The sequence below is a fragment of the Vanellus vanellus genome (genome assembly GCF_965231255.1).
Source record: "Vanellus vanellus genome assembly, contig: HAP1_SCAFFOLD_1760, whole genome shotgun sequence".
Taxonomy (NCBI): Eukaryota; Metazoa; Chordata; class Aves; order Charadriiformes; family Charadriidae; genus Vanellus; species Vanellus vanellus.
The window spans coordinates 4,324-29,628 of record NW_028128654.1 but is presented as its reverse complement, the minus strand read 5'-3'; the positions used below and the strand labels follow the sequence as shown (position 1 = coordinate 29,628).

At 59.5% G+C, this 25,305-nt stretch overlaps 2 protein-coding genes across 2 annotated transcripts; one reads left to right on the top strand and one right to left on the bottom strand.

Moving 5' to 3' along the window:
* Window positions 1-944: 944 nt before the first annotated feature.
* On the top strand, window positions 945-8,973 carry LOC309684118 (cytochrome P450 2C15-like; the record flags this gene model as incomplete). The annotated part of the gene is made up of 6 exons (XM_082500075.1): window positions 945-1,077; window positions 1,325-1,502; window positions 1,822-2,009; window positions 6,653-6,794; window positions 6,958-7,129; window positions 8,943-8,973. The coding sequence occupies exons 3-6, from the start codon at window positions 1,839-1,841 to the stop codon at window positions 8,971-8,973; spliced, it is 516 nt and encodes a 171-aa protein (XP_082356201.1). The 5' UTR covers window positions 945-1,077; window positions 1,325-1,502; window positions 1,822-1,838.
* Window positions 8,974-9,300: 327 nt separating this feature from the next.
* On the bottom strand, window positions 9,301-23,419 carry LOC309684117 (cytochrome P450 2C16-like; the record flags this gene model as incomplete). The annotated part of the gene is made up of 8 exons (XM_082500074.1): window positions 9,301-9,482; window positions 9,627-9,768; window positions 15,725-15,912; window positions 16,006-16,147; window positions 17,831-18,007; window positions 19,673-19,833; window positions 21,117-21,429; window positions 23,231-23,419. The coding sequence occupies 8 exons, from the start codon at window positions 23,417-23,419 to the stop codon at window positions 9,301-9,303; spliced, it is 1,494 nt and encodes a 497-aa protein (XP_082356200.1).
* Window positions 23,420-25,305: the final 1,886 nt, after the last annotated feature.

Here is a 25,305-nt window from a genome sequence, read left to right as displayed (position 1 = left end):
CTATATAGGTGGGGGGGGGGGTCCTATATAGGTGGGAGGTGGGTCCTATATAGGTGGGAGGTGGGTCCTACATAGGTGTGTGTGGGGGGGGTCCTATATAGGTGGGGGGGTGTCCTATATAGGTGGGGGGGGGTCCTATATAGGTGGGGGGGGGTCCTATATAGGTGTGTGTGGGGGGGGTCCTATATAGGTGTGTGGGGGGGGGGGGCTATATAGGTGGGAGGTGGGTCCTATATAGGTGTGGGTGGGGGGGTCCTATATAGGTGTGTGTGGGGGGGGGGTCCTATATAGGTGTGTGTGGGGGGGGGTCCTATATAGGTGTGTGTGGGGGGGGGTCCTATATAGGTGTGTGTGTTGTGGGGTCCTATATAGGTGTGTGTGGGGGGTCCTATATAGGTGGGAGGGGGGGTCCTATATAGGTGTGTGTGTGTGGGGGGGGTCCCTATATAGGTGTGTGTGGGGGGGTCCGATATAAGTGGGAGGGGGGGTCGATATAGGTGTGTGTGTGGGGGGTCCTATATAGGTGGGAGGGGGGGGTCCTATACAGGTGTGTGTGGGGGGGGTCCTATATAGGTGGTGGGGGGGGTCCTATATAGGTGGGAGGGGGGGTCCTATATAGCGGGGGGGACTCCGTGGAGGCGAGCGGGGTGCTGAGCATCGCCCTGGCGCTGGGTGCCGGGGGGGGGGGGTGGGGGGGCTGTTTCTCCTCCGCAGCCGACAGCCACGGGGGGGGTGTGTGTGGGGGGTAATTTGCCCCTCCTCCCCCCCCCCCCCCCCCCCCCCTTTTTGGGCAACCTGCTGCAAGTGGAGGTGAGCCACCTCATCGCCTCCCTCCGCGAGGTGAGTCCTGCTGGAAAAGTTGGGGGGGGGGGGGGGGTGGGCTGAGGGCTGGCACCCCCCTTTAAACCCCCTCCCCCCTCTTTTTTTTTTTTTGTTATTTCTCCCCACAGCTCGGCGAGACCGAGCACAGCTCGGGCTCCCGGCCCCGCGTGGTCCTGGCGGGCTACCAACTGCTGAAAGAGGCTCTCGGCGGCCGCGGCCACTTCCCGGCGGTCCAGCAATGGAGCCGCGGCAACGGTGAGACCCCCCCCCCCCCCCCTTTCCCACCCAACGTACCGCCACGGGGTTTACCGGGAGTCGCCGGCGATGCTTAACCCCCCCCTCTTTTATTTTGGGGGTGAAACCCCCATTGATGGGGCTCATCGAGGCCGACTGGAAGCTGATGAGCTCCACCTGGGGGCAGGTGGGAATTTGGGGGGGGGGTCCCCTCCTCACCTCCACGTATCCCCCCTCTATCCCGTTTCACCCTCTCTTCCTCCCGCAGCTGCTCTTCATCTTCCCCAAAATCAGGCGGTTCGGGCCGGGGCGGCGCCGCCGTATCTACGCCAACTACCTGCGGTCGGCTGAATTCGGGGAGGAGCGAGTGCGGAGCCGCCGGCGGACGCTGGATGCCCAAAATCCCCGGGGATTTCATCGACTGCTTCCTCCTGGAGATGCAGCAGGTACCCCAGGGCTGCCAAAACTTCCCCGCGGGGCGCCGAAACCGGTGGCGGCGCTGGTGTTTAACCACGGGGTTTGGGGGAGGGGGGGGATCATCGGCAGGAGAAGGGGAACCCCGACACCCACTTCACCCAGGACACGCTCTCCAAAACCACCGTCAACCTCTTCTTCGCCGGGACGGAGACCGTCAGCTCCCCCCTTAAATAAGGGCTCCGTATCCTCCTCCGGCCCCCCGAGGTGGGAGGTACTGGTGGGGGAAGGGCGGCAGGAAGGGAGAGGGGGGGTCTGGCACGGCGCTGACCTCCCCTTCCCCGTCCCCAGCTCGGCTCCACGAGGAGATGGACCGGGTGATCGGCCGCCACCGCGGCCCCTGCATGGAGGACCGCGGCCGCGTGCCCTACACCGACGCCGTCATCCGCGAGATCCAGCGCTCCGCCGACGGCGTGCCCGAGGGGGTGCCCCACACCACCACGCGGGACGTCCAGCTCCGGGGGTACACCGTCCCCAAGGTACCGCGGCCTCCCTGGGGCACCACGGAGGGCCCCGCGGTGTCCCTGGGGTACTCCGTCAGGCACAGAGCATCCTTGGGGGTACCACGTAGGGCACACAGCATCCTTGGGGTACCGCAGCATCCCTGGGGTACTGTGTGGGGTACGGCAGCATCCCTGGGGTACGGCAGCATCCCTGGGGTACCACATTGCCTACTGCAGCATCCCAGGGGTACCGCAGCATCCCTGGGGCACCGCATAGGGTACCGCAGCATCCCTGGGGTACCAGACCATCCCTGGGGTACCCCATCAGGCACAGAGCATCCTTGGGGGTACCACATAGGGCATGCAGCATCCCTGGGGTACCAGAGCATCCCTGGGGTACCCCGTCAGGCACAGAGCATCCTTGGGGGTACCACATAGGGCATGCAGCATCCCTGGGGTACCGCAGCATCCCTGGGGTACTGTGTGGGGTACCAGAGCATCCCTGGGGCACCACAGCATCCCTGGGGTACCACATCGCCTACAGCAGCATCCCTGGGGTACCGTGTGGGGTACCGCGGCATCCCTGGGGTACCCCGTCAGGCACAGAGCGTCCTTGGGGGTACCACATAGGGCACGCAGCATCCCTGGGGTACCTCATTGCCTACCAGAGCATCCCTGGGGTACTGTGTGGGGTACCAGAGCATCCCTGGGGTACCCCATGAGGCACAGAGCATCCTTGGGGGTACCACATAGGGCACACAGCATCCTTGGGGTACCGTGTGGGGTACCAGAGCATCCCTGGGGTGTCAGAGCATCCCTGGGGTACCGTGTGGGGTACCAGAGCATCCCTGGGGGACCCCGTCAGGCACAGAGCATCCTTGGGGGTACCACATAGGACACGCAGCATCCCTGGGGTACCAGAGCATCCCTGGGGTACCGTGTGGGGTACCAGAGCATCCCTGGGGTGTCAGAGCATCCCTGGGGTACCGTGTGGGGTACCAGAGCATCCCTGGGGTACCGTGTGGGTTACCCCAGCATCCCTGGGGGACCCTGTCAGGCACAGAGCATCCTTGGGGGTACCACATAGGGCACGCAGCATCCTTCGGGTACCGCAGCATCCCTGGGGTACTGTGTGGGGTACCAGAGCATCCCTGGGGCACCACATAGGGCACCGCAGCATCCCTGGGGTACCGCAGCATCCCTGGGGTACTGTGTGGGATACCAGAGCATCCCTGGGGTACGGCAGCATCCCTGGGGTACTGTGTGGGATACCAGACCATCCCTGGGGTACGGCAGCATCCCTGGGGTACCCCGTCAGGCACAGAGCATCCTTGGGGGTACCACATAGGGCACGCAGCATCCTTGGGGTACCGCAGCATCCCTGGGGTACTGTGTGGGGTACCAGAGCATCCCTGGGGTACGGCAGCATCCCTGGGGTACCCCGTCAGGCACAGAGCATCCTTGGGGGTACCACATAGGGCACGCAGCATCCTTGGGGTACCGCAGCATCCCTGGGGTACTGTGTGGGGTACCAGAGCATCCCTGGGGTACCGCAGCATCCCTGGGGTACCCCGTCAGGCACAGAGCATCCTTGGGGGTACCACATAGGGCACACAGCATCCTTGGGGTACCAGAGCATCCCTGGGGTACCGTGTGGGGTACGGCAGCATCCCTGGGGCACCGCATAGGGTACCGCAGCATCCCTGGGGTACCGCAGCATCCCTGGGGTACTGTGTGGGATACCAGAGCATCCCTGGGGTACGGCAGCATCCCTGGGGTACCCCGTCAGGCACAGAGCATCCTTGGGGGTACCACATAGGGCACGCAGCATCCTTGGGGTACCGCAGCATCCCTGGGGTACCCCGTCAGGCACAGAGCATCCTTGGGGGTACCACATAGGGCACACAGCATCCTTGGGGTACCAGAGCATCCCTGGGGTACCGTGTGGGGTACGGCAGCATCCCTGGGGCACCGCATAGGGTACCGCAGCATCCCTGGGGTACCGCAGCATCCCTGGGGTACTGTGTGGGATACCAGAGCATCCCTGGGGTACGGCAGCATCCCTGGGGTACCCCGTCAGGCACAGAGCATCCTTGGGGGTACCACATAGGGCACGCAGCATCCTTGGGGTACCGCAGCATCCCTGGGGTACCCCGTCAGGCACAGAGCATCCTTGGGGGTACCACATAGGGCACACAGCATCCTTGGGGTACCAGAGCATCCCTGGGGTACCGTGTGGGGTACGGCAGCATCCCTGGGGCACCGCATAGGGTACCGCAGCATCCCTGGGGTACCGCAGCATCCCTGGGGTACTGTGTGGGATACCAGAGCATCCCTGGGGTACGGCAGCATCCCTGGGGTACCCCGTCAGGCACAGAGCATCCTTGGGGGTACCACATAGGGCACGCAGCATCCTTGGGGTACCGCAGCATCCCTGGGGTACCCCGTCAGGCACAGAGCATCCTTGGGGGTACCACATAGGGCACACAGCATCCTTGGGGTACCAGAGCATCCCTGGGGTACCGTGTGGGGTACGGCAGCATCCCTGGGGCACCGCATAGGGTACCGCAGCATCCCTGGGGTACCGCAGCATCCCTGGGGTACTGTGTGGGATACCAGAGCATCCCTGGGGTACGGCAGCATCCCTGGGGTACCCCGTCAGGCACAGAGCATCCTTGGGGGTACCACATAGGGCACGCAGCATCCTTGGGGTACCGCAGCATCCCTGGGGTACCACATCGCCTACCGCAGCATCCCTGGGGTACGGCAGCATCCCTGGGGCACCATGTAGGGTACCGCAGCATCCCTGGGGTACCAGAGCATCCCTGGGGTACCCCGTCAGGCACAGAGCATCCTTGGGGGTACCACATAGGGCACGCAGCATCCCTGGGGTACCGCAGCATCCCTGGGGTACCCCGTCAGGCACAGAGCATCCTTGGGGGTACCACATAGGGCACACAGCATCCTTGGGGTACCAGAGCATCCCTGGGGTACCGTGTGGGGTACGGCAGCATCCCTGGGGCACCGCATAGGGTACCGCAGCATCCCTGGGGTACCGCAGCATCCCTGGGGTACTGTGTGGGATACCAGAGCATCCCTGGGGTACGGCAGCATCCCTGGGGTACCCCGTCAGGCACAGAGCATCCTTGGGGGTACCACATAGGGCACGCAGCATCCTTGGGGTACCGCAGCATCCCTGGGGTACCCCGTCAGGCACAGAGCATCCTTGGGGGTACCACATAGGGCACACAGCATCCTTGGGGTACCAGAGCATCCCTGGGGTACCGTGTGGGGTACGGCAGCATCCCTGGGGCACCGCATAGGGTACCGCAGCATCCCTGGGGTACCGCAGCATCCCTGGGGTACTGTGTGGGATACCAGAGCATCCCTGGGGTACGGCAGCATCCCTGGGGTACCCCGTCAGGCACAGAGCATCCTTGGGGGTACCACATAGGGCACGCAGCATCCTTGGGGTACCGCAGCATCCCTGGGGTACCACATCGCCTACCGCAGCATCCCTGGGGTACGGCAGCATCCCTGGGGCACCATGTAGGGTACCGCAGCATCCCTGGGGTACCAGAGCATCCCTGGGGTACCCCGTCAGGCACAGAGCATCCTTGGGGGTACCACATAGGGCACGCAGCATCCCTGGGGTACCGCAGCATCCCTGGGGTACCCCGTCAGGCACAGAGCATCCTTGGGGGTACCACATAGGGCACACAGCATCCTTGGGGTACCAGAGCATCCCTGGGGTACCGTGTGGGGTACGGCAGCATCCCTGGGGCACCGCATAGGGTACCGCAGCATCCCTGGGGTACCGCAGCATCCCTGGGGTACTGTGTGGGATACCAGAGCATCCCTGGGGTACGGCAGCATCCCTGGGGTACCCCGTCAGGCACAGAGCATCCTTGGGGGTACCACATAGGGCACGCAGCATCCTTGGGGTACCGCAGCATCCCTGGGGTACCCCGTCAGGCACAGAGCATCCTTGGGGGTACCACATAGGGCACACAGCATCCTTGGGGTACCAGAGCATCCCTGGGGTACCGTGTGGGGTACGGCAGCATCCCTGGGGCACCGCATAGGGTACCGCAGCATCCCTGGGGTACCGCAGCATCCCTGGGGTACTGTGTGGGATACCAGAGCATCCCTGGGGTACGGCAGCATCCCTGGGGTACCCCGTCAGGCACAGAGCATCCTTGGGGGTACCACATAGGGCACGCAGCATCCTTGGGGTACCGCAGCATCCCTGGGGTACCACATCGCCTACCGCAGCATCCCTGGGGTACGGCAGCATCCCTGGGGCACCATGTAGGGTACCGCAGCATCCCTGGGGTACCAGAGCATCCCTGGGGTACCCCGTCAGGCACAGAGCATCCTTGGGGGTACCACATAGGGCATGCAGCATCCCTGGGGTACCGCAGCATCCCTGGGGTACCTCATTGCCTACCAGAGCATCCCTGGGGTACCGTGTGGGGTACCAGAGCATCCCTGGGGCACCGCAGCATCCCTGAGGTACCCCATCAGGCACAGAGCATCCTTGGGGGTACCACATAGGGCACGCAGCATCCTTGGGGTACTGCAGCATCCCTGGGGTACCGTGTGGGGTACCGCAGCATCCCTGACCCCCACCCTCCCCCCCCATCTTTCTCTCGGCCCCCCCCACCCCCCCCCCTCAGGGCAGGAACGTCATCCCGCTGCTCTGCACGTCCCAGTTCGACCCCAGCCGCTTCGCCCGCCCCCAGGCCTTCGTCCCCGGGCACTTTTTGGATGAGAAGAGGCGCTTCAACCGCAACGACGCCTTCATGGCCTTCTCCGCAGGTGAGGAGGAGTTGGGGGTCCCTCTGCGTGTCCCATCCTCCCCCCCCCCCCCACCCCCGGGGTGGGAGACACCCCCCCTGGATGCCGACAAGCCGCTCCTTCGCCGGGAAGCGCGTGTGCCGCGGCGGTGGAGCTCTTCATCTTCCTCACCGCCATCCTCCAGCGTTTCCAGCTGAAGGCGGAGGAGGAAGATCCGACCGACATCGACGTCACCCCCCCCCCCCAAAATCCAGCGGGTTGGGGAACATCCCCCCCCCCGACTCTACCGCCTCGCCCTCCCCCCTCCCCAAAAATAAAAGCGCCTCGTTCACCCCCATTTCTGCTTCCACCGCCTCGTGGGGTCACCGGGAACCCCCTTTTATCCCCACTCCGGGGGGGCTCCGATGGGGACACGGGGGGGGGGACGGTGTTTATTTGGGGAGAAGCTGTTACGTTTTGGGGGTACAAATGCGGAGGGGGGAGGGGGGTGATGCAGGTTGGGGGTACAAATGTATGGGGAGGGGGGGTTGGTGCGGGTTTGGGGGGTAATTAATGCAGGATGGGGCTAATTAGTGCAGGTTTGGGGGTGATCAGTGTGTGTTGGGGGTAATTAATGCAGATTTTGGGGTTTGGTGCAGGTTTGGGGGGATTGGTGTGTGTTGGGGTAATTAATGAAGGTTTAGGGGTAATTAATGGAGGTTTGGGGGTAATTAATGCAGATTTTGGGGTTTGGTGCAGGTTTTGGGGGATTCGTGTGTGTTGGGGCTAATTAATGCAGGTTTGGGGGCTAATTAATGCAGGTTTGGGGGGATTGGTGTGTGTTGGGGTAATTAATGGAGGTGTTGGGGTAATTAATGGAGGTGTTGGGGTAATTAATGGAGGTGTTGGGGTAATTAATGGAGGTGTTGGGGTAATTAATGGAGGTTTAGGGGTAATTAATGGAGGTTTAGGAGTAATTAATGGAGGTTTAGGAGTAATTAATGGAGGTTTAGGAGTAATTAATGCATTTTTAGGAGTAATTAATGCAGATTTTGGGGTTTGCAGGTTTGGGGGGATTGGTGTGTGTTGGGGGTGATTAATGCCGGTTTGGGGGTAATTAATGCAGATTTTGGGTTTTGGTGCAGGTTTGGGGGGATTGGTGTGTGTTGGGGCTAATTAATGCAGGTTTTGGGGCTAATTAATGCAGGTTTGGGGGGGTTGGTGTGTGTTGGAGTAATTAATGGAGGTTTAGGGGTAATTAATGCCGGTTTGGGGGTAATTAATGCAGATTTTGGGGGTTGGTGCAGGTTTTGGGGGGGATTGATGTGTGTTGGGGGTAATTAATGCAGGTTTAGGAGTAATTAATGCAGATTTTGGGGTTTGCAGGTTTGGGGGGATTGGTGTGTGTTGGGGGTGATTAATGCCGGTTTGGGGGTAATTAATGCAGATTTTGGGTTTTGGTGCAGGTTTGGGGGGATTGGTGTGTGTTGGGGCTAATTAATGCAGGTTTTGGGGCTAATTAATGCAGGTTTTGGGGCTAATTAATGCAGGTTTGGGGGGGTTGGTGTGTGTTGGAGTAATTAATGGAGGTTTAGGGGTAATTAATGCCGGTTTGGGGGTAATTAATGCAGATTTTGGGGGTTGGTGCAGGTTTTGGGGGGGATTGATGTGTGTTGGGGGTAATTAATGCAGGTTTAGGAGTAATTAATGCAGATTTTGGGGTTTGCAGGTTTGGGGGGATTGGTGTGTGTTGGGGGTGATTAATGCCGGTTTGGGGGTAATTAATGCAGATTTTGGGTTTTGGTGCAGGTTTGGGGGGATTGGTGTGTGTTGGGGCTAATTAATGCAGGTTTTGGGGCTAATTAATGCAGGTTTTGGGGCTAATTAATGCAGGTTTGGGGGGGTTGGTGTGTGTTGGAGTAATTAATGGAGGTTTAGGGGTAATTAATGCCGGTTTGGGGGTAATTAATGCAGATTTGGGGGGTTGGTGCAGGTTTTGGGGGGGATTGATGTGTGTTGGGGGTAATTAATGCAGGTTTGGGGGTAATTAATGCAGATTTTGGGGTTTGGTGCAGGTTTTGGGGGGGATTGGTGTGTGTTGGGGTAATTAATGGAGGTTTAGGAGTAATTAATGGAGGTAATTAATGCCGGTTTGGGGGTAATTAATGCAGATTTTGGGTTTTGGTGCAGGTTTGGGGGGATTGGTGTGTGTTGGGGGTAATTAATGCAGGTTTGGGGGTAATTAATGCAGGTTTGGGGGTAATTAATGCAGGTTTGGGGGGATTGGTGTGTGTTGGGGTAATTAATGGAGGTTTGGGGGTAATTAATGGAGGTTTGGGGGTAATTAATGCATTTTTAGGAGTAATTAATGCAGATTTTGGGGTTTGGTGCAGCTTTTGGGGGGGGATTGGTGTGCGTTGGGGGTAATTAATGCAGGTTTGGTGGGGGGTAATTAATGTCGTGTTGTGGGGGGGGGTGGGGGTGTGATGCATTGGGGGTGGGGGGTGCCATATGTCATCTTTTTTGGGGGGGGGGGGGTGGGGGGGTGTCAGCGGGGGAGGAAGCAGATCTGGAAGGGGCGGGGGATGTTCATGACGCCGCTGACTTCGGGGCGCAGGTCGAGGGGGGGGCCGCCGGGGGGGCGGCGGAGGCGGAAGCGCTGCAGGATGGCGGTGAGGAAGAGGAAGAGCTGCGCCCGCGCCAAACTCTCCCCCACGCACATGCGCTTCCCTGCCAGGAGAAAGGGGGGGGGGGGGGGGGGATAAGGAGGGGGGTCACGGGGGATGGAATCGATATCCCCCTCTTTTGGGGGGGGGTGGGGGTGTCTTTGTGTCCGTCTCGTTCCCCCCCCCCTCCCCCCGGGGTGTCACCCACCGGCGGCGAAGGGGATGAAGGCTTCGTTCTTCTTGAAAGCCCCTTTTTCATCCAAAAAGTGCGTGGGGTCGAAGGCGTCGGGGTTTCGGAAGTAGCGGGGGTCGCGCAGGGCCGAGCTCAGCACGGGGTAGATGGTGCAGCCCTGGGGGGGGAGGGGGAAGGAGGGGGGGGGGGGCACACACGGGGAGGGGGAGACTGGGGGTGACACCCCCCCCCCCAACTCCCCACCCAGGGGGGGAATGGCTGAGTAACGGTCGGGGGGTTGATTAACCGTCGGGTAATCAATGATTAAGCACATGGTGCAATCAATCGATGGTGAAGCGTGTCAGGTGATCAATAATCAGTGATTAAGTGTGTGGTGCAATCAATAATGGATGGTGAAGCATGTCAGGTGATCAATAATCGATGATTGAGGGTGTGGCGTAATCAATAATGGATGGTGAAGCACGTCAGGTGATCAATAATCGATGATTGAGGGTGTGGTGTAATCAATAATGGATGGTGAAGCATGCCAGGTGATCAATAATGGATGATTGAGGGTGTGGTGCAATCAATAATGGATGGTGAAGCACGTCAGGTGATCAATAATGGATGATTAAGTGTGTGGTGCAATCAATAATGGATGGTGAAGCACATCAGGTGATCAATAATCAGTGATTAAGCGTGTGGTGTAATCAATAATGGATGGTGAAGCACATCAGGTGATCAATAATCAGTGATTAAGCGTGTGGTGTAATCAATAATTGATGGTGAAGCACGCCAGGTGATCAATAATCAGTGATTAAGTGTGTGGTGTAATCAATAATGGATGGTGAAGCACGTCAGGTGATCAATAATCAATGATTAAGTGTGTGGTGTAATCAATAATGGATGGTGAAGCACGTCAGGTGATCAATAATGGATGATTAAGTGTGTGGTGCAATCAATAATGGATGGTGAAGCACATCAGGTGATCAATAATCAGTGATTAAGCGTGTGGTGTAATCAATAATGGATGGTGAAGCACATCAGGTGATCAATAATCAGTGATTAAGCATGTGGTGTAATCAATAATGGATGGTGAAGCACATCAGGTGATCAATAATCAGTGATTAAGCGTGTGGTGTAATCAATAATTGATGGTGAAGCACGTCAGGTGATCAATAATCAGTGATTAAGCGTGTGGTGCAATCAATAATTAACGATGGAGTGCGTTGGGCGATCGGTAATCAATTCCTCATCCACACGGATCAATAATTAAAGAGCGCCTAACGAGGCTGCCGAACCTTGGGGAGGGTGAGGGCCCACCACGTAGGTTGACCACCAATCAATCAATGATTGATTAAGGAGGCTGGTGCTGATCGGTGGTTAATTAGGAGCCACTAATGAACTTTGGGGAGGATGAAGGGATTCCTCCTCTGTGGCGATCAGTAATTAATTAAGAGCAGCTAACGAGGCTGCCTACCTTTGGTGGTCAACCTATGTGGTGGGTCCTCACCCCACCAATCAATCAACGATTGATTAAGGAGACTGGTGCTGATCGGTGGTTAATTAGGAGCCACTAATGAACTTTGGGGAGGATGAAGCAATTCCTCCTCTGTGATGATCAGTAATTAATTAAGAGCCCCTAACGAGGCTGCCGAACCTTTGGTGGGGTGAGGGCCCACCATGTAGGTTGACCACCAATCAATCAACGATTGATTAAGGAGGCTGGTGCTGATCGGTGGTTAATGAGGAGCCACTAATGAACTTTGGGGAGGATGAAGCAATTCCTCCTCTGTGATGATCAGTAATTAATTAAGAGCGCCTAACGAGGCTGCCGAACCTTTGGTGGGGTGAGGACCCACCACGGAGGTTGACCACCAATCAATCAACGATTGATTAAGGAGACTGGTGCCGATTGGTGGTTAATTAGGAGCCGCTAATGAACTTTGGGGAGGATGAAGGGATTCCTCATCCGTAATGACCAGTAATTAATTAAGAGCGCCTAACGAGGCTGCTGAACCTTTGTTGGTCAACCTATGTGGTGGGTCCTCACCCCACCAATCAATCAACGATTGATTAAGGAGACTGGTGCCGATCGGTGGTTAATTAGGAGCCGCTAATGAACTTTAGGGAGGATGAAGGGATTCCTCATCTGTGACGATCAGTAATTAATTAAGAGCCCCTAACGAGGCTGCCGAACCTTTGTTGGGGTGAGGACCCACCACATAGGTTGATGGACAATCAATCAATGATTGATTAAGGAGGCTGGTGACAATCGGTGGTTAATTAAGAGCCACTAATGAACTTTGGGGAGGATGAAGGGATTCCTCATCCGTAATGATCAGTAATTAATTAAGAGCACCTAACGAGGCTGCAGAACCTTTGGTGGGGTGAGGACCCACCACGTAGGTTGACCACCAATCAATCAACGATTGATTAAGGAGGCTGGTGCTGATCGGTGGTTAATGAGGAGCCACTAATGAACTTTGGGGAGGATGAAGCAATTCCTCCTCTGTGATGATCAGTAATTAATTAAGAGCCCCTAACGAGGCTGCAGAACCTTTGGTGGGGTGAGGACGCACCACGTAGGTTGACGGACAATCAATCAACGATTGATTAAGGAGGCTGGTGCCGATTGGTGGTTAATGAGGAGCCACTAATGAACTTTGGGGAGGATGAAGGGATTCCTCCTCTGTGATGATCAGTAATTAATTAAGAGCCCCTAACGAGGCTGCCGAACCTTTGGTGGGGTGAGGACCCACCACGGAGGTTGACCACCAATCAATCAACGATTGATTAAGGAGACTGGTGCCGATTGGTGGTTAATTAGGAGCCGCTAATGAACTTTGGGGAGGATGAAGGGATTCCTCATCCGTAATGACCAGTAATTAATTAAGAGCGCCTAACGAGGCTGCTGAACCTTTGTTGGTCAACCTATGTGGTGGGTCCTCACCCCACCAATCAATCAACGATTGATTAAGGAGACTGGTGCCGATCGGTGGTTAATTAGGAGCCGCTAATGAACTTTAGGGAGGATGAAGGGATTCCTCATCTGTGACGATCAGTAATTAATTAAGAGCCCCTAACGAGGCTGCCGAACCTTTGTTGGGGTGAGGACCCACCACATAGGTTGATGGACAATCAATCAATGATTGATTAAGGAGGCTGGTGACAATCGGTGGTTAATTAAGAGCCACTAATGAACTTTGGGGAGGATGAAGGGATTCCTCATCCGTAATGATCAGTAATTAATTAAGAGCACCTAACGAGGCTGCAGAACCTTTGGTGGGGTGAGGACCCACCACGTAGGTTGATGGACAATCAATCAATGATTGATTAAGGAGGCTGGTGCTGATCGGTGGTTAATGAGGAGCCACTAATGAACTTTGGGGAGGATGAAGCAATTCCTCCTCTGTGATGATCAGTAATTAATTAAGAGCCCCTAACGAGGCTGCAGAACCTTTGGTGGGGTGAGGACGCACCACGTAGGTTGACGGACAATCAATCAACGATTGATTAAGGAGGCTGGTGCCGATCGGTGGTTAATGAGGAGCCACTAATGAACTTTGGGGAGGATGAAGGGATTCCTCCTCTGTGATGATCAGTAATTAATTAAGAGCCCCTAACGAGGCTGCCGAACCTTTGGTGGGGTGAGGGCCCACCACGTAGGTTGACGGACAATCAATCAACGATTGATTAAGGAGGCTGGTGCCAATCGGTGGTTAATGAGGAGCCACTAATGAACTTTGGGGAGGATGAAGGGATTCCTCCTCTGTGATGATCAGTAATTAATTAAGAGCGCCTAACGAGGCTGCTGAACCTTTGTTGGTCAACCTATGTGGTGGATCCTCACCCCACCAATCAATCAACGATTGATTAAGGAGGCTGGTGCCGATCGGTGGTTAATTAGGAGCCACTAATGAACTTTGGGGAGGATGAAGGGATTCCTCATCCGTTATGATCAGTAATTAATTAAGAGCGCCTAACGAGGCTGCCAAACCTTGGGGAGGTTGAGGGCCCACCACGTAGGTTGACCATCAATCAATCAACGATTGATTAAGGAGGCTGGTGCTGATCGGTGGTTAATGAGGAGCCACTAATGAACTTTGGGGAGGATGAAGCAATTCCTCCTCTGTGATGATCAGTAATTAATTAAGAGCGCCTAACGAGGCTGCCGAACCTTTGTTGGGGTGAGGACCCACCACGTAGGTTGATGGACAATCAATCAATGATTGATTAAGGAGGCTGGTGCCAATTGGTGGTTAATTAGGAGCTGCTAATGAACTTTGGGGAGGATGAAGGGATTCCTCATCCGTAATGACCAGTAATTAATTAGGAGCCCCTAACGAGGCTGCCAAACCTTGGGGAGGTTGAGGACCCCCCACGTAGGTTGACCACCAATCAATCAACGATTGATTAAGGAGACTGGTGCCGATCGGTGGTTAATGAGGAGCCACTAATGAACTTTGGGGAGGACGAAGCAATTCCTCCTCTGTGATGATCAGTAATTAATTAAGAGCCCCTAACGAGGCTGCCGAACCTTTGGTGGGGTGAGGACCCACCACGGAGGTTGACCACCAATCAATCAACGATTGATTAAGGAGACTGGTGCCGATTGCTGGTTAATTAGGAGCCACTAATGAACTTTGGGGAGGATGAAGGGATTCCTCCTCTGTGATAATCAGTAATTAATTAAGAGTGGCTAACGAGGCTGCCGAACCTTTGGTGGTCAACCTATGTGGTGGGTCCTCACCCCACCAATCAATCAACGATTGATTAAGGAGACTGGTGACGATCGGTGGTTAATTAAGAGCCACTAATGAACTTTGGGGAGGATGAAGGGATTCCTCATCTGTAATGACCAGTAATTAATTAAGAGCTCCTAACGAGGCTGCAGAACCTTGGGGAGGGTGAGGGCCCACCACGTAGGTTGACCACCAATCAATCAACGATTGATTAAGGAGGCTGGTGACAATCGGTGGTTAATTAAGAGCCACTAATGAACTTTGGGGAGGATGAAGCAATTCCTCCTCTGTGATGATCAGTAATTAATTAAGAGCGCCTAACGAGGCTGCCGAACCTTTGGTGGGGTGAGGACCCACCACGTAGGTTGATGGACAATCAATCAATGATTGATTAAGGAGACTGGTGCCAATCGGTGGTTAATTAGGAGCTGCTAATGAACTTTGGGGAGGATGAAGGGATTCCTCATCTGTGATGATCAGTAATTAATTAAGAGTGGCTAACGAGGCTGCCGAACCTTTGGTGGTCAACCTATATGGTGGGTCCTCACCCCACCAATCAATCAACGATTGATTAAGGAGGCTGGTGCCGATTGGTGGTTAATTAGGAGCCACTAATGAACTTTGGGGAGGATGAAGGGATTCCTCCTCTATGATAATCAGTAATTAATTAAGAGCACCTAACGAGGCTGCCGAACCTTTGGTGGGGTGAGGACCCACCACGGAGGTTGACCACCAATCAATCAACGATTGATTAAGGAGACTGGTGCCAATCGGTGGTTAATTAGGAGCCACTAATGAACTTTGGGGAGGATGAAGGGATTCCTCATCCGTAATGATCAGTAATTAATTAAGAGCGCCTAACGAGGCTGCCGAACCTTTGTTGGGGTGAGGACCCACCACGTAGGTTGATGGACAATCAATCAGTGATTGATTAAGGAGGCTGGTGCCAATCGGTGGTTAATTAAGAGCCACTAATGAACTTTGGGGAGGATGAAGGGATTCCTCATCCGTAATGACCAGTAATTAATTAAGAGCGCCTAACGAGGCTGCCGAACCTTTGGTGGGGTGAGGACCCACCACGTAGGTTGACCACCAATCAATCAACGATTGATTAAGGAGACTGGTGCCGATTGGTGGTTAATTAGGAGCCGCTAATGAACTTTGGGGAGGATGAAGGGATTCCTCATCCGTAATGATCAGTAATTAATTAAGAGCGCCTAACGAGGCTGCCGAACCTTTGGTGGGGTGAGGACCCCCCACGTAGGTTGACCACCAATCAATCAACGATTGATGAACGAGACTGACCCCCCACCCCCAGGGGAGGGCCCGAACCTCTTCCCCTCCCTCCCCCCCCCCGCCCTCTTAATTACCCCGGAGCGCTTAACGAACCTTGGGGAGGGTGAAGCCCCCCAGGGGGGTGTCCCTCCTCACCGTCCGGATGAAGCCCAGGGGGACCAGGTCCAGGTGCCGCTGGGCCTCGTGGAGGACGGCCTCGGTGTAGGCCATGGCCCCCCGGTCCCCCAGCGCCGGCGCCCGCTCCGGCCCCACCACCCGCTCCACCTCCTCCGCCACCTTCCCTGGGGGGGGGGACGGGGGGGGACACACACGGGGACAGGTCAAGGCCGCGTCCCACCACGGGGGACCTCCCCCCCTTCCTTCCCCGTCCCCACCTGCCACCTCGGGGTGCTGCAGCAGCAGCAGGAGGCAGTAGCGGAGGGTGATGGCGGTGCTCTCGGTGCCGGCGATGAAGAGGTCGAAGACGGTGGGGTGAAGGTTGTCCCGGCGGAACGCCGTCCCCGCCGTCCCCTTCTCCTGACGGGACGGGACGAGGGAGAGGGCGGAGGTCCCCAAAGCTGTCCCCATCCCCACCACTCCCACCCCTCGTCACCCTGCGGCAGTCAAGGGAGGGAGGCGGGCCACCAAAGTCCACCTGGTGGCCACCAAAGGTTTTCCCGGCACCCGGCGTGTCCACCGCGGTGGTGCTGGGGGTCTCGTGGCCCCCCAGGGTGGCACTTGTGTCCCCTCAAGATGGTGCTGGGGGTCCTGTGTCCCCCATGGTGGCACTCGTGTCCCCCCATGGTGGCACCCAGTGTCCCCCAAGATGGTGCTGGGGGTCCTGTGTCCCCCCATGGTGGCACTCGTGTCCCCCCATGGTGGCATTCATGTCCCCAAAGATGGTGCTGGGGGTCCTGTGTCCCCCCATGGTGGCACTCGTGTCCCCTCAAGATGGTGCTGGTGGCACTTGTGTCCCCCCATGGTGGCACCCAGTGTCCCCCAAGATGGTGCTGGGGGTCCTGTGTCCCCCCATGGTGGCATTCATGTCCCCAAAGATGGTGCTGGGGGTCCCGTGTCCCCCCATGGTGGCACCCAGTGTCCCCCAAGATGGTGCTGGGGGTCTCATGGCCCCCATGGTGGCACTTGTGTCCCCTCAAGATGGCGCTGAGGGTCCTGTGTCCCCCCAGGGTGGCACTTGTGTCCCCTCAAGATGGCGCTGAGGGTCCTGTGTCCCCCCAGGGTGGCACCCAGTGTCCCTCAAGATGGTGCCGGGGGTCCCGTCCCCATTGCGCCCCACATCCCCCCTGTGATGGCACCTGGTGGCCCCCCAAGATGATGCCCAAGCTCCCGTTCCCCCCACGTCCCCCCAGATGGTGCTGGGGGTCCCGGCGCCCCCCAACCCCACCCCATGTCCCCCCAGATGGTGCCGGGGGTCCCGGCGCCCCCCAACCCCACCCCATGTCCCCCCAGATGGTGCCGGGGGTCCCGTCCCCATTGCGCCCCACATCCCCCCCGGGATGGCACCTGGTGGCCCCCCAAGATGATGCCCAAGCTCCCGTTCCCCCCACGTCCCCCCAGATGATGCTGGGGGTCCCGGCGCCCCCCAACCCCACCCCATGTCCCCCCAGATGGTGCCGGGGGTCCCGTCCCCATTGCGCCCCACATCCCCCCCGGGATGGCACCTGGTGGCCCTCCAAGATGATGCCCAAGCTCCCGTTCCCCCCACGTCCCCCCAGATGATGCCGGGGGTCCCGGCGCCCCCCAACCCCACCCCACGTCCCCCCAGATGGTGCCGGGGGTCCTGTCCCTTTCCACCCCACATCCCCCCAGATGGTGCCGGGGGTCCCGTCCCCATTGCGCCCCACATCCCCCCCGGGATGGCACCTGGTGGCCCTCCAAGATGATGCTCAAGCTCCCGTTCCCCCCACGTCCCCCCAGATGATGCTGGGGGTCCCGGCGCCCCCCAACCCCACCCCACGTCCCCCCAGATGGTGCCGGGGGTCCTGTCCCTTTCCACCCCACATCCCCCCAGATGGTGCCGGGGGTTCTGTCCCCATTGCGCCCCACATCCCCCCCAAGATGGCACCTGGTGGCCCCCCAAGATGATGCCCAAGCTCCCGTTCCCCCCACGTCCCCCCAGATGATGCTGGGGGTCCTGGCGCCCCCCAACCCCACCCCACGTCCCCCCAGATGGTGCCGGGGGTCCCGGCGCCCCCCAACCTGCTCCATCCTGCGGAGGAAAGCGTCCACGAAGTCGCGGGGCTCCTCCAGCTCCAGGGTGGCCTCGTGCTCCTCCACCTTCCGCGCCAGGAAGTCCACGATGAAGGCGTTGTTCTGGAAGAAGGTCTGGTGGGGACCGGGCAGGAGGTCCATGACGCCGGGCAGGATGTTGTAGAGCTGCCGGGAGGGAGAGAGCCGGGCGGCACCCCCACGGTGAGGGGACGCGGTGACCGAGAGGGGACGCGGTGACCGAGAGGTGGCATCAGTGACGGAGAGGGGACGCAGTGACGGAGAGGTGGCATCAATGCCGGAGAGGTGACACACAGCCCAAGAGGTGGCACGGTGCCAGTGAGGTGGCACAACGCCGGTGAGGTGGCATCAATGCCGGAGAGGTGACACGGTGCCAGAGAGGTGGCACAGTGGTGGTGAGATGGCATCAATGCCAGAGAGGTGACACGGCGCCAGCGAGGTGGCACGGTGCCGGAGAGGTGGCATTGATGCCGGTGAGGTGGGACAGTGCCCAAGAGGTGACGTGGTTCTGGTCAGGTGGCACCGTGCTGGAGAGGTGACACGATGCCGGTGAGATGGCACCAATACCAGAGAGGTGACACGGTGCCAGTGTGGTGGCACAGTGCCGGAGAGGTGACACAGTGCCGGTGTGGTGGCACAGTGCCGGAGAGGTGACACAGTGGTGGTGAGATGGCATCAATGCCGGTGAGGTGACACAGAGCCCAAGAGGTGGCAAAGGTGCCGGAGAGGTGACACAGTGGTGGTGAGATGGCACCAATACCAGAGAGGTGACATCGATGCTGGAGAGGTGACATGGCGCCAGCAAGGTGGCACGGTGCCGGAGAGGTGGCATTGATGCCGGTGAGGTGGGACAGTGCCCGAGAGGTGACATGGTTCTGGTCAGGTGGCACCGTGCCGGAGAGGTGACACGATGCCGGTGAGATGGCACCAATACCAGAGAGGTGACATCGATGCCGGTGTGGTGGCACAGTGCTGGGGAGGTGGCATCAATGCTGGAGAGGTGACACAGAGCCCAAGAGGTGGCACGGTGCTGGAGAGGTGACACGATGCCGGTGAGATGGCATCAATACTGGAGAGGTGACACGGTGCCAGCGAGGTGGGACAGTGCCCAAGCGGTGGCAAAGGTGCCGGAGAGGTGACATGGTGCCCGTGTGGTGGCACAGTGCCGGAGAGGTGACACAGTGGTGGTGAGATGGCATCAATGCCAGAGAGGTGACATCGATGCCGGAGAGGTGACACGGCGCCAGTGTGGTGGCACAGTGCCGGAGAGGTGACACAGTGGTGGTGAGATGGCATCAATGCCGGAGAGGTGGCATCAATGCTGGTGAGGTGACACGGCGCCAGCGAGGTGGCATGGTGCTGGAGAGGTGGCATTGATGCCGGTGAGGTGGGACAGTGCCCAAGAGGTGACACGATGCCGGTGAGATGGCACCAATACCGGAGAGGTGACACGGTGCCAGCGAGGTGGGACAGTGCCCAAGAGGTGGCAAAGGTGCCGGAGAGGTGACATGGTGCCGGTGTGGTGGCACAGTGCCGGGGAGGTGACACAGTGGTGGTGAGATGGCACCAATGCCGGAGAGGTGACACAATGCCGGAGAGGTGACGTGGTTCTGGTCAGGTGGCACCAATACCAGAGAGGTGACACGGTGCCAGTGTGGTGGGACAGTGCCGGGGAGGTGACACGGTGGTGGTGAGATGGCACCAATACCAGAGAGGTGACACAATGCCGGAGAGGTGACACGGCGCCGGCGAGGTGGCACAGCGCCAGTACGGGGCCCCGGGGGCGGTGAGGTGACGTGTCCCCCCCCTCACCTGCCCGGCGACGGAGCTCTCCAGGCGGAAGGTGTCGGCCATGCGCCGCAGGACGCGCCCGTACTCCTCGTCATCGTAGCCGAAGCGTTGGCCGAAGAGGATGCGGCAGATGGCGTTGCCCACGGCCGCGCTCAGCAGCACGGCGGGGTCGAAGGGCTGTCCTGCACCGGGGGGGGGCGGGGGGTGACCGCGGTCGGGCCCACCACGGCCCCACTGTGGTCCCACCACGGTCCCACCAAAATCCAACCGCAGTCCCACCAAAATCCAACCGCGGTCCCACCAAAATCCAACCGCGGTCCCACCACGGTCCCATCTCAATCCCACTATGGTCCCACCATGCTCCAACCATGGTCCCATCTCAGTCCTACCACAGTCCCACCACGGTCCCATCTCAGTCCCACCCGTCATCCAACCGCAGTCCCATCTCAGTCCCACCACAATCCAACCACGATCCCATCACAATCCAACCGCGGTCCCACTATGGTCCCACCATGGTCCCACCATGGTCCCACCATGCTCCAACCACGGTCCCATCTCAGTCCCACCACAGTCCCATCTCAGTCCCACCATCATCCAACCACAGTCCCATCTCAGTCCCACCACAATCCAACCGCGGTCCCACCCTGGTCCCATCCCAATCCCACCATGGTCCTAATGTGGTCCCACCACGGTCCCACCACAGTTCAACCATGATCCCACCACGGTCCCACCACAATCCAACCATAGTCCCACCAAAATCCAACCGCGGTCCCACCACAATCCAACCGCGGTCCCACCACAGTCCCGTCTCAATCCCACTATGGTCCCACCATGCTCCAACCATGGTCCCATCTCAGTCCCACCACAGTCCCACTGTGATCCAACCACAGTCCAACTGTGGTCCCATCTCAATCCCACCGTTATCCCACCACGATCCAACCGCGGTCCCACCACGGTCCCATCTCAGTCCCACCGTCATCCCACCACGATCCAACCGCGGTCCCACCACAATCCCATCTCAGTCCCACCGTCATCCCACCATGGTCCCACCACAATCCAACCGTGGTCCCACCACAGTCCCATCTCAGTCCCACCACGGTCCCATCTCAGTCACACCATCATCCCACCGCGATCCAACTGTGGTCCCACCACAGTCCCATCTCAGTCCCACTGCGGTCCCACCACAATCCAACCACAGTCCCACCACGGTCCCATCTCAGTCCCACCGTCATCCCACCACGGTCCCATCTCAGTCCCACCATGGTCCCACCACGGTCCCACCACAATCCAACTGTGGTCCCACCACAATCCAACTGTGGTCCCACCACGATCCAACCGTGGTCCCACCACAGTCCCATCTCAGTCCCACCACGGTCCCATCTCAGTCCCACCGTCATCCCACCACGATCCAACCGCGGTCCCACCACGGTCCCATCTCAAGTCCCACCGCGGTCCCACCGCCCACCTTTGGTCCGCGCCAACTCCTCCAGCAGCAGCGCCGTCTCCTCCTGGATCTGCTCCTCCACCCTCCTCTTGCCCATGCCGAAATCCCGCAGCGTGCTGAGGGTGAAGCGCCGCGTCTGCAGCCACATCTCCCCGTTGCTCATGAAGATGCCCAAATCTTTGTTGCTCTTCTCCAGCAGCGGGAACCGGCCCCGGTCGGTGAACTCCTCCCCGCGGGTCACCAGCACCTCCCGCACCAGTTCGTAGCCGAAGACCACCACCACCCGCTCGGCGCCGAAGCGGAGGGAGAAGACGGGGCCGTACCTCTCGCTCAGCTGCGGCACAGAGCGACGAACGCACACGTACACCTCCCGCCGCCTCCCGCGGGCTTTGCCGTCGGCCCCCCGGGATTTGGGCAATGGCACCCCGGGATTTGGGCATCCCAGGCGGTCGGAATTGGCACCCTGCGGCTCGCGGCGTCGGCCCCCCGGGATTTGGGCAATGGCACCCCACAGATTTTGGCATCAGCACCCCGGGGATTTTGGTATTGGCACCGCGGGGATTTGGGCACCCCGGGGATTTGGGCATCCCGGGTGGACGGTATCGGCACCCCGGGGGTCTCGGCGTTGGCACCCCGGGATTTGGGCAATGGCACCCCGGGATTTGGGCATCCTGGGTGGATGGTATCGGCACCCCGGGGGTCTCGGCGTCAGCCCCCCGGGATTTGGGCAATGGCACCGCAGGGATTTTGGTATCGGCACCCCGGGGATTTTGGCATCCCGGGTGGTCGGTATCGGCACCCCGGGGGTCTCGGCGTCGGCCCCCCGGGATTTGGGCAATGGCACTGCAGGGTATTTGGCGCCCCGGGATTTTGCCATCGGCACTCCGGGCATTTTGGCAATGGCACCCCACGGATTTTGGCAATGGCACCCCGGGGTTTTTGGCACCCCGGGGGTCTCAGCATTGGCATTCGGGGGGGTCTTGGCGTTGGCACCCCGGGGATTTGGGCATCCCGGGTGGACAGTATCGGCACCCCGGGGGTCTCGGCGTCGGCCCCCCGGGATTTTGGCAATGGCACCGCGGGGATTTTGGCACCCCGGGGATTTTGGTATCGGCACCCCGGGGATCTCAGCATTGGCATTCGGTGGGATTTTGGCACCAGCACCCCGGGATTTTGGTATTGGCACCCAGGGGAATTTGGCAATGGCACCCCAGGATTTTGGCAATGGCACCCTGGGGATTTTGGCATTGGCACCCCGGAGTTCTTGGCACCCCGGGGATTTTGGCACCGGGACCCTGATGGTCTCGGCATGGGCACCCCGGGGGTTTTGGCATCCAGGGTGCTCAGCACCGTAGCCCCGGAGGTCTCGGCACCATTGCACGGGGGGTTTGGCACTGTCACACCGGGGTTTGGGCACCCCGGGGGTCTCGGCACCACCGTACCGGGGGGTTTTGTCCCCCTGGGGGTCTCGGCACCGTATCCCCGGGGGTTTTGGCACCGTCACACCGGGGGGTTTGGCACCACTGTACCGGGGGTTTGGCACCACCATACTGGGATTTTGGCACCACCGTACTGGGCTTTTGGCAACCTGATGGTCTTGGCACCGTATCCCCGGGGGTTTTGGCACCACCACACCGGGCTTTTGGCACCCCGGTGGTCTCGGCACCATATCCCTGGGGGTTTTGGCACCGTCACACCGGGGTTTTGGCACCCCGAGCGTCTCGGCACCACCGTACCGGGAGGTTTTGTCCCCCCGGTGGTCTCAGCACCGTATCCCTGGGGATTTTGGCACCACCGTACTGGGGTTTTGGCACCCTGGTGGTCTCAGCACCGTATCCCCGGGGGATTTGGCACCGTATCCCTGGGGGTTTGGCACCGTCACACCGGGCTTTTGTCCCCCCGGGGGTCTCGGCACCGTATCGCCGGGGGTTTTGGCACCATCACACCGGGCTTTTGGCACCCTGGTGGTCTCGGCACCGTATCGCCGGGGGTTTTGGCACCATCACACCGGGGGGTTTGGCACCGTCACACCGGGGTTTGGGCCCCCCGGGGGTCTCAGCACCATATCCCCAGGGATTTTGGCACCACCGCACCGGGGTTTGTGGGTCCCCGCCGCCGCGCCGTCCCCCCCTCACCTTGCGGAAGGCGGCGCAGGTGTTGGCCGCCCGGACCTGCAGCAGGTTGCCGATGACCGGCAGCGCCGGTGGCCCCGGCGGATAATTCCGGTGACGCCATTCCTTCCGCCGCCGCTCCGCCAGCGCCGCGGCCACCGCGGCCACCAGCAGCAGCAGGAGGGCGACGGTGACGGTCCCCACCGGCTCCATGGCTGCGGGTGCCGCGCTGGGTTGGGGGCACAGTCCGCCCACACCGCGGTGTGACCGGGGCCGCCGGAGGGTGGGTGACCTCGGGGACGGGGCGCGGCGGTGCCACGTGTGTCCCCGATGGGCCGTTGCCGCGGCCGGGGAGGGGGGGAGGGGGGGAGGGGGAGGGGGGGGACACACGGACACATGGACACACACACGGGACACAAAAGGGGACGCTGCCCTCGGCCGCCCCGCCGGTGGGTGGCCCTTCCCCTGGGGTGGCACTCGTCCCCTCGTCACCGCCGCTGTCCCCTCACTGTCACCACTGTCCCATTGCCACCACTGCCCCATTGTCACCATCACTGTCCCATTGCCACCACCACTGTCCCATTGCCACCGCTGTCCCCTCACTGTCACCACTGTCCCCTCACTGTCACCACTGTCCCATCGCCACCACTGCCCCATTGTCACCACTGCCCCATTGCCACCGCTGTCCCATTGCCACCACTGTCCCCTCACTGTCACCACTGTCCCCTCTTTGCCACCACTGTCCCATCGCCACCAATGTCCCGTTGTCACCACTGTCCCATTGTCACCACTGTCCCATCGCCACCACTGCCCCATTGTCACCACTGTCCCATCGCCACCAATGTCCCATTGTCACCGCCACTGTCCCCTCACTGTCACCACTGTCCCCTCATCACCACCACTGCCCCATTGTCACCATCACTGTCCCATTGCCACCACCACTGTCCCCTCATTGTCACCACTGCCCCATTGTCATCACTGTCCCATCGTCACCACTGTCCCATTGTCACCACTGTCCCCTCGTCACCACCACTGTCCCCTCATTGCCACCACTGCCCCATTGCCACCACCACTGTCCCATCGTCACCACTGCCCCATTGTCACCACTGTCCCCTCACTGTCACCACTGTCCCATCGCCACCACTGCCCCATTGTCACCACTGTCCCATCGTCACCACCACTGTCCCATTGTCACCATCACTGTCCCCTCATTGTCACCACTGCCCCATTGCCACCACTGTCCCCTCGTCACCACTGCTGTCCCCTCGTCACCGCCACTGTCCCCTCATTGTCACCACTGTCCCATTGTCACCACTGCCCCATTGTCACCACTGTCCCATTGCCACCACTGTCCCCTCACTGTCACCACTGTCCCCTCATCGCCACCACTGCCCCATTGTCACCACTGTCCCATCGCCACCACTGTCCCATTGTCACCACCACTGTCCCCTCATTGCCACCACTGCCCCATCGCCACCACTATCCCATTGTCACCACTGTCCCCTCATCACCACTGTCCCATTGTCACCATCACTGTCCCATTGTCATCACCACTGTCCCCTCATCACCGCCGCTGTCCCATCACCACCACCACTGTCCCATTGTCACCACTGTCCCATCGCCACCACTGTCCCATCGCCACCACTGTCCCCTCACTGTCACCACTGCCCCATTGTCACCACTGCCCCATTGTCACCACTGCCCCATTGCCACCACTGTCCCATCACCACCACCACTGTCCCATTGTCACCACTGTCCCATTGCCACCACCACTGTCCCCTCGTCACCGCCGCTGTCCCATTGCCACCACTGTCCCCTCATCGCCACCACTGTCCCATCGCCACCACTGTCCCATCACCACCACTGCCCCATTGTCACCACTGTCCCCTCACTGTCACCACTGTCCCATTGCCACCACTGCCCCATTGTCACCACTGTCCCATTGCCACCACTGTCCCCTCACTGTCACCACTGTCCCATCACCACCACTGCCCCATTGTCACCATCACTGTCCCATTGCCACCACCACTGTCCCCTCATTGTCACCACTGCCCCATTGTCATCACTGTCCCATCGTCACCACTGTCCCATTGTCACCA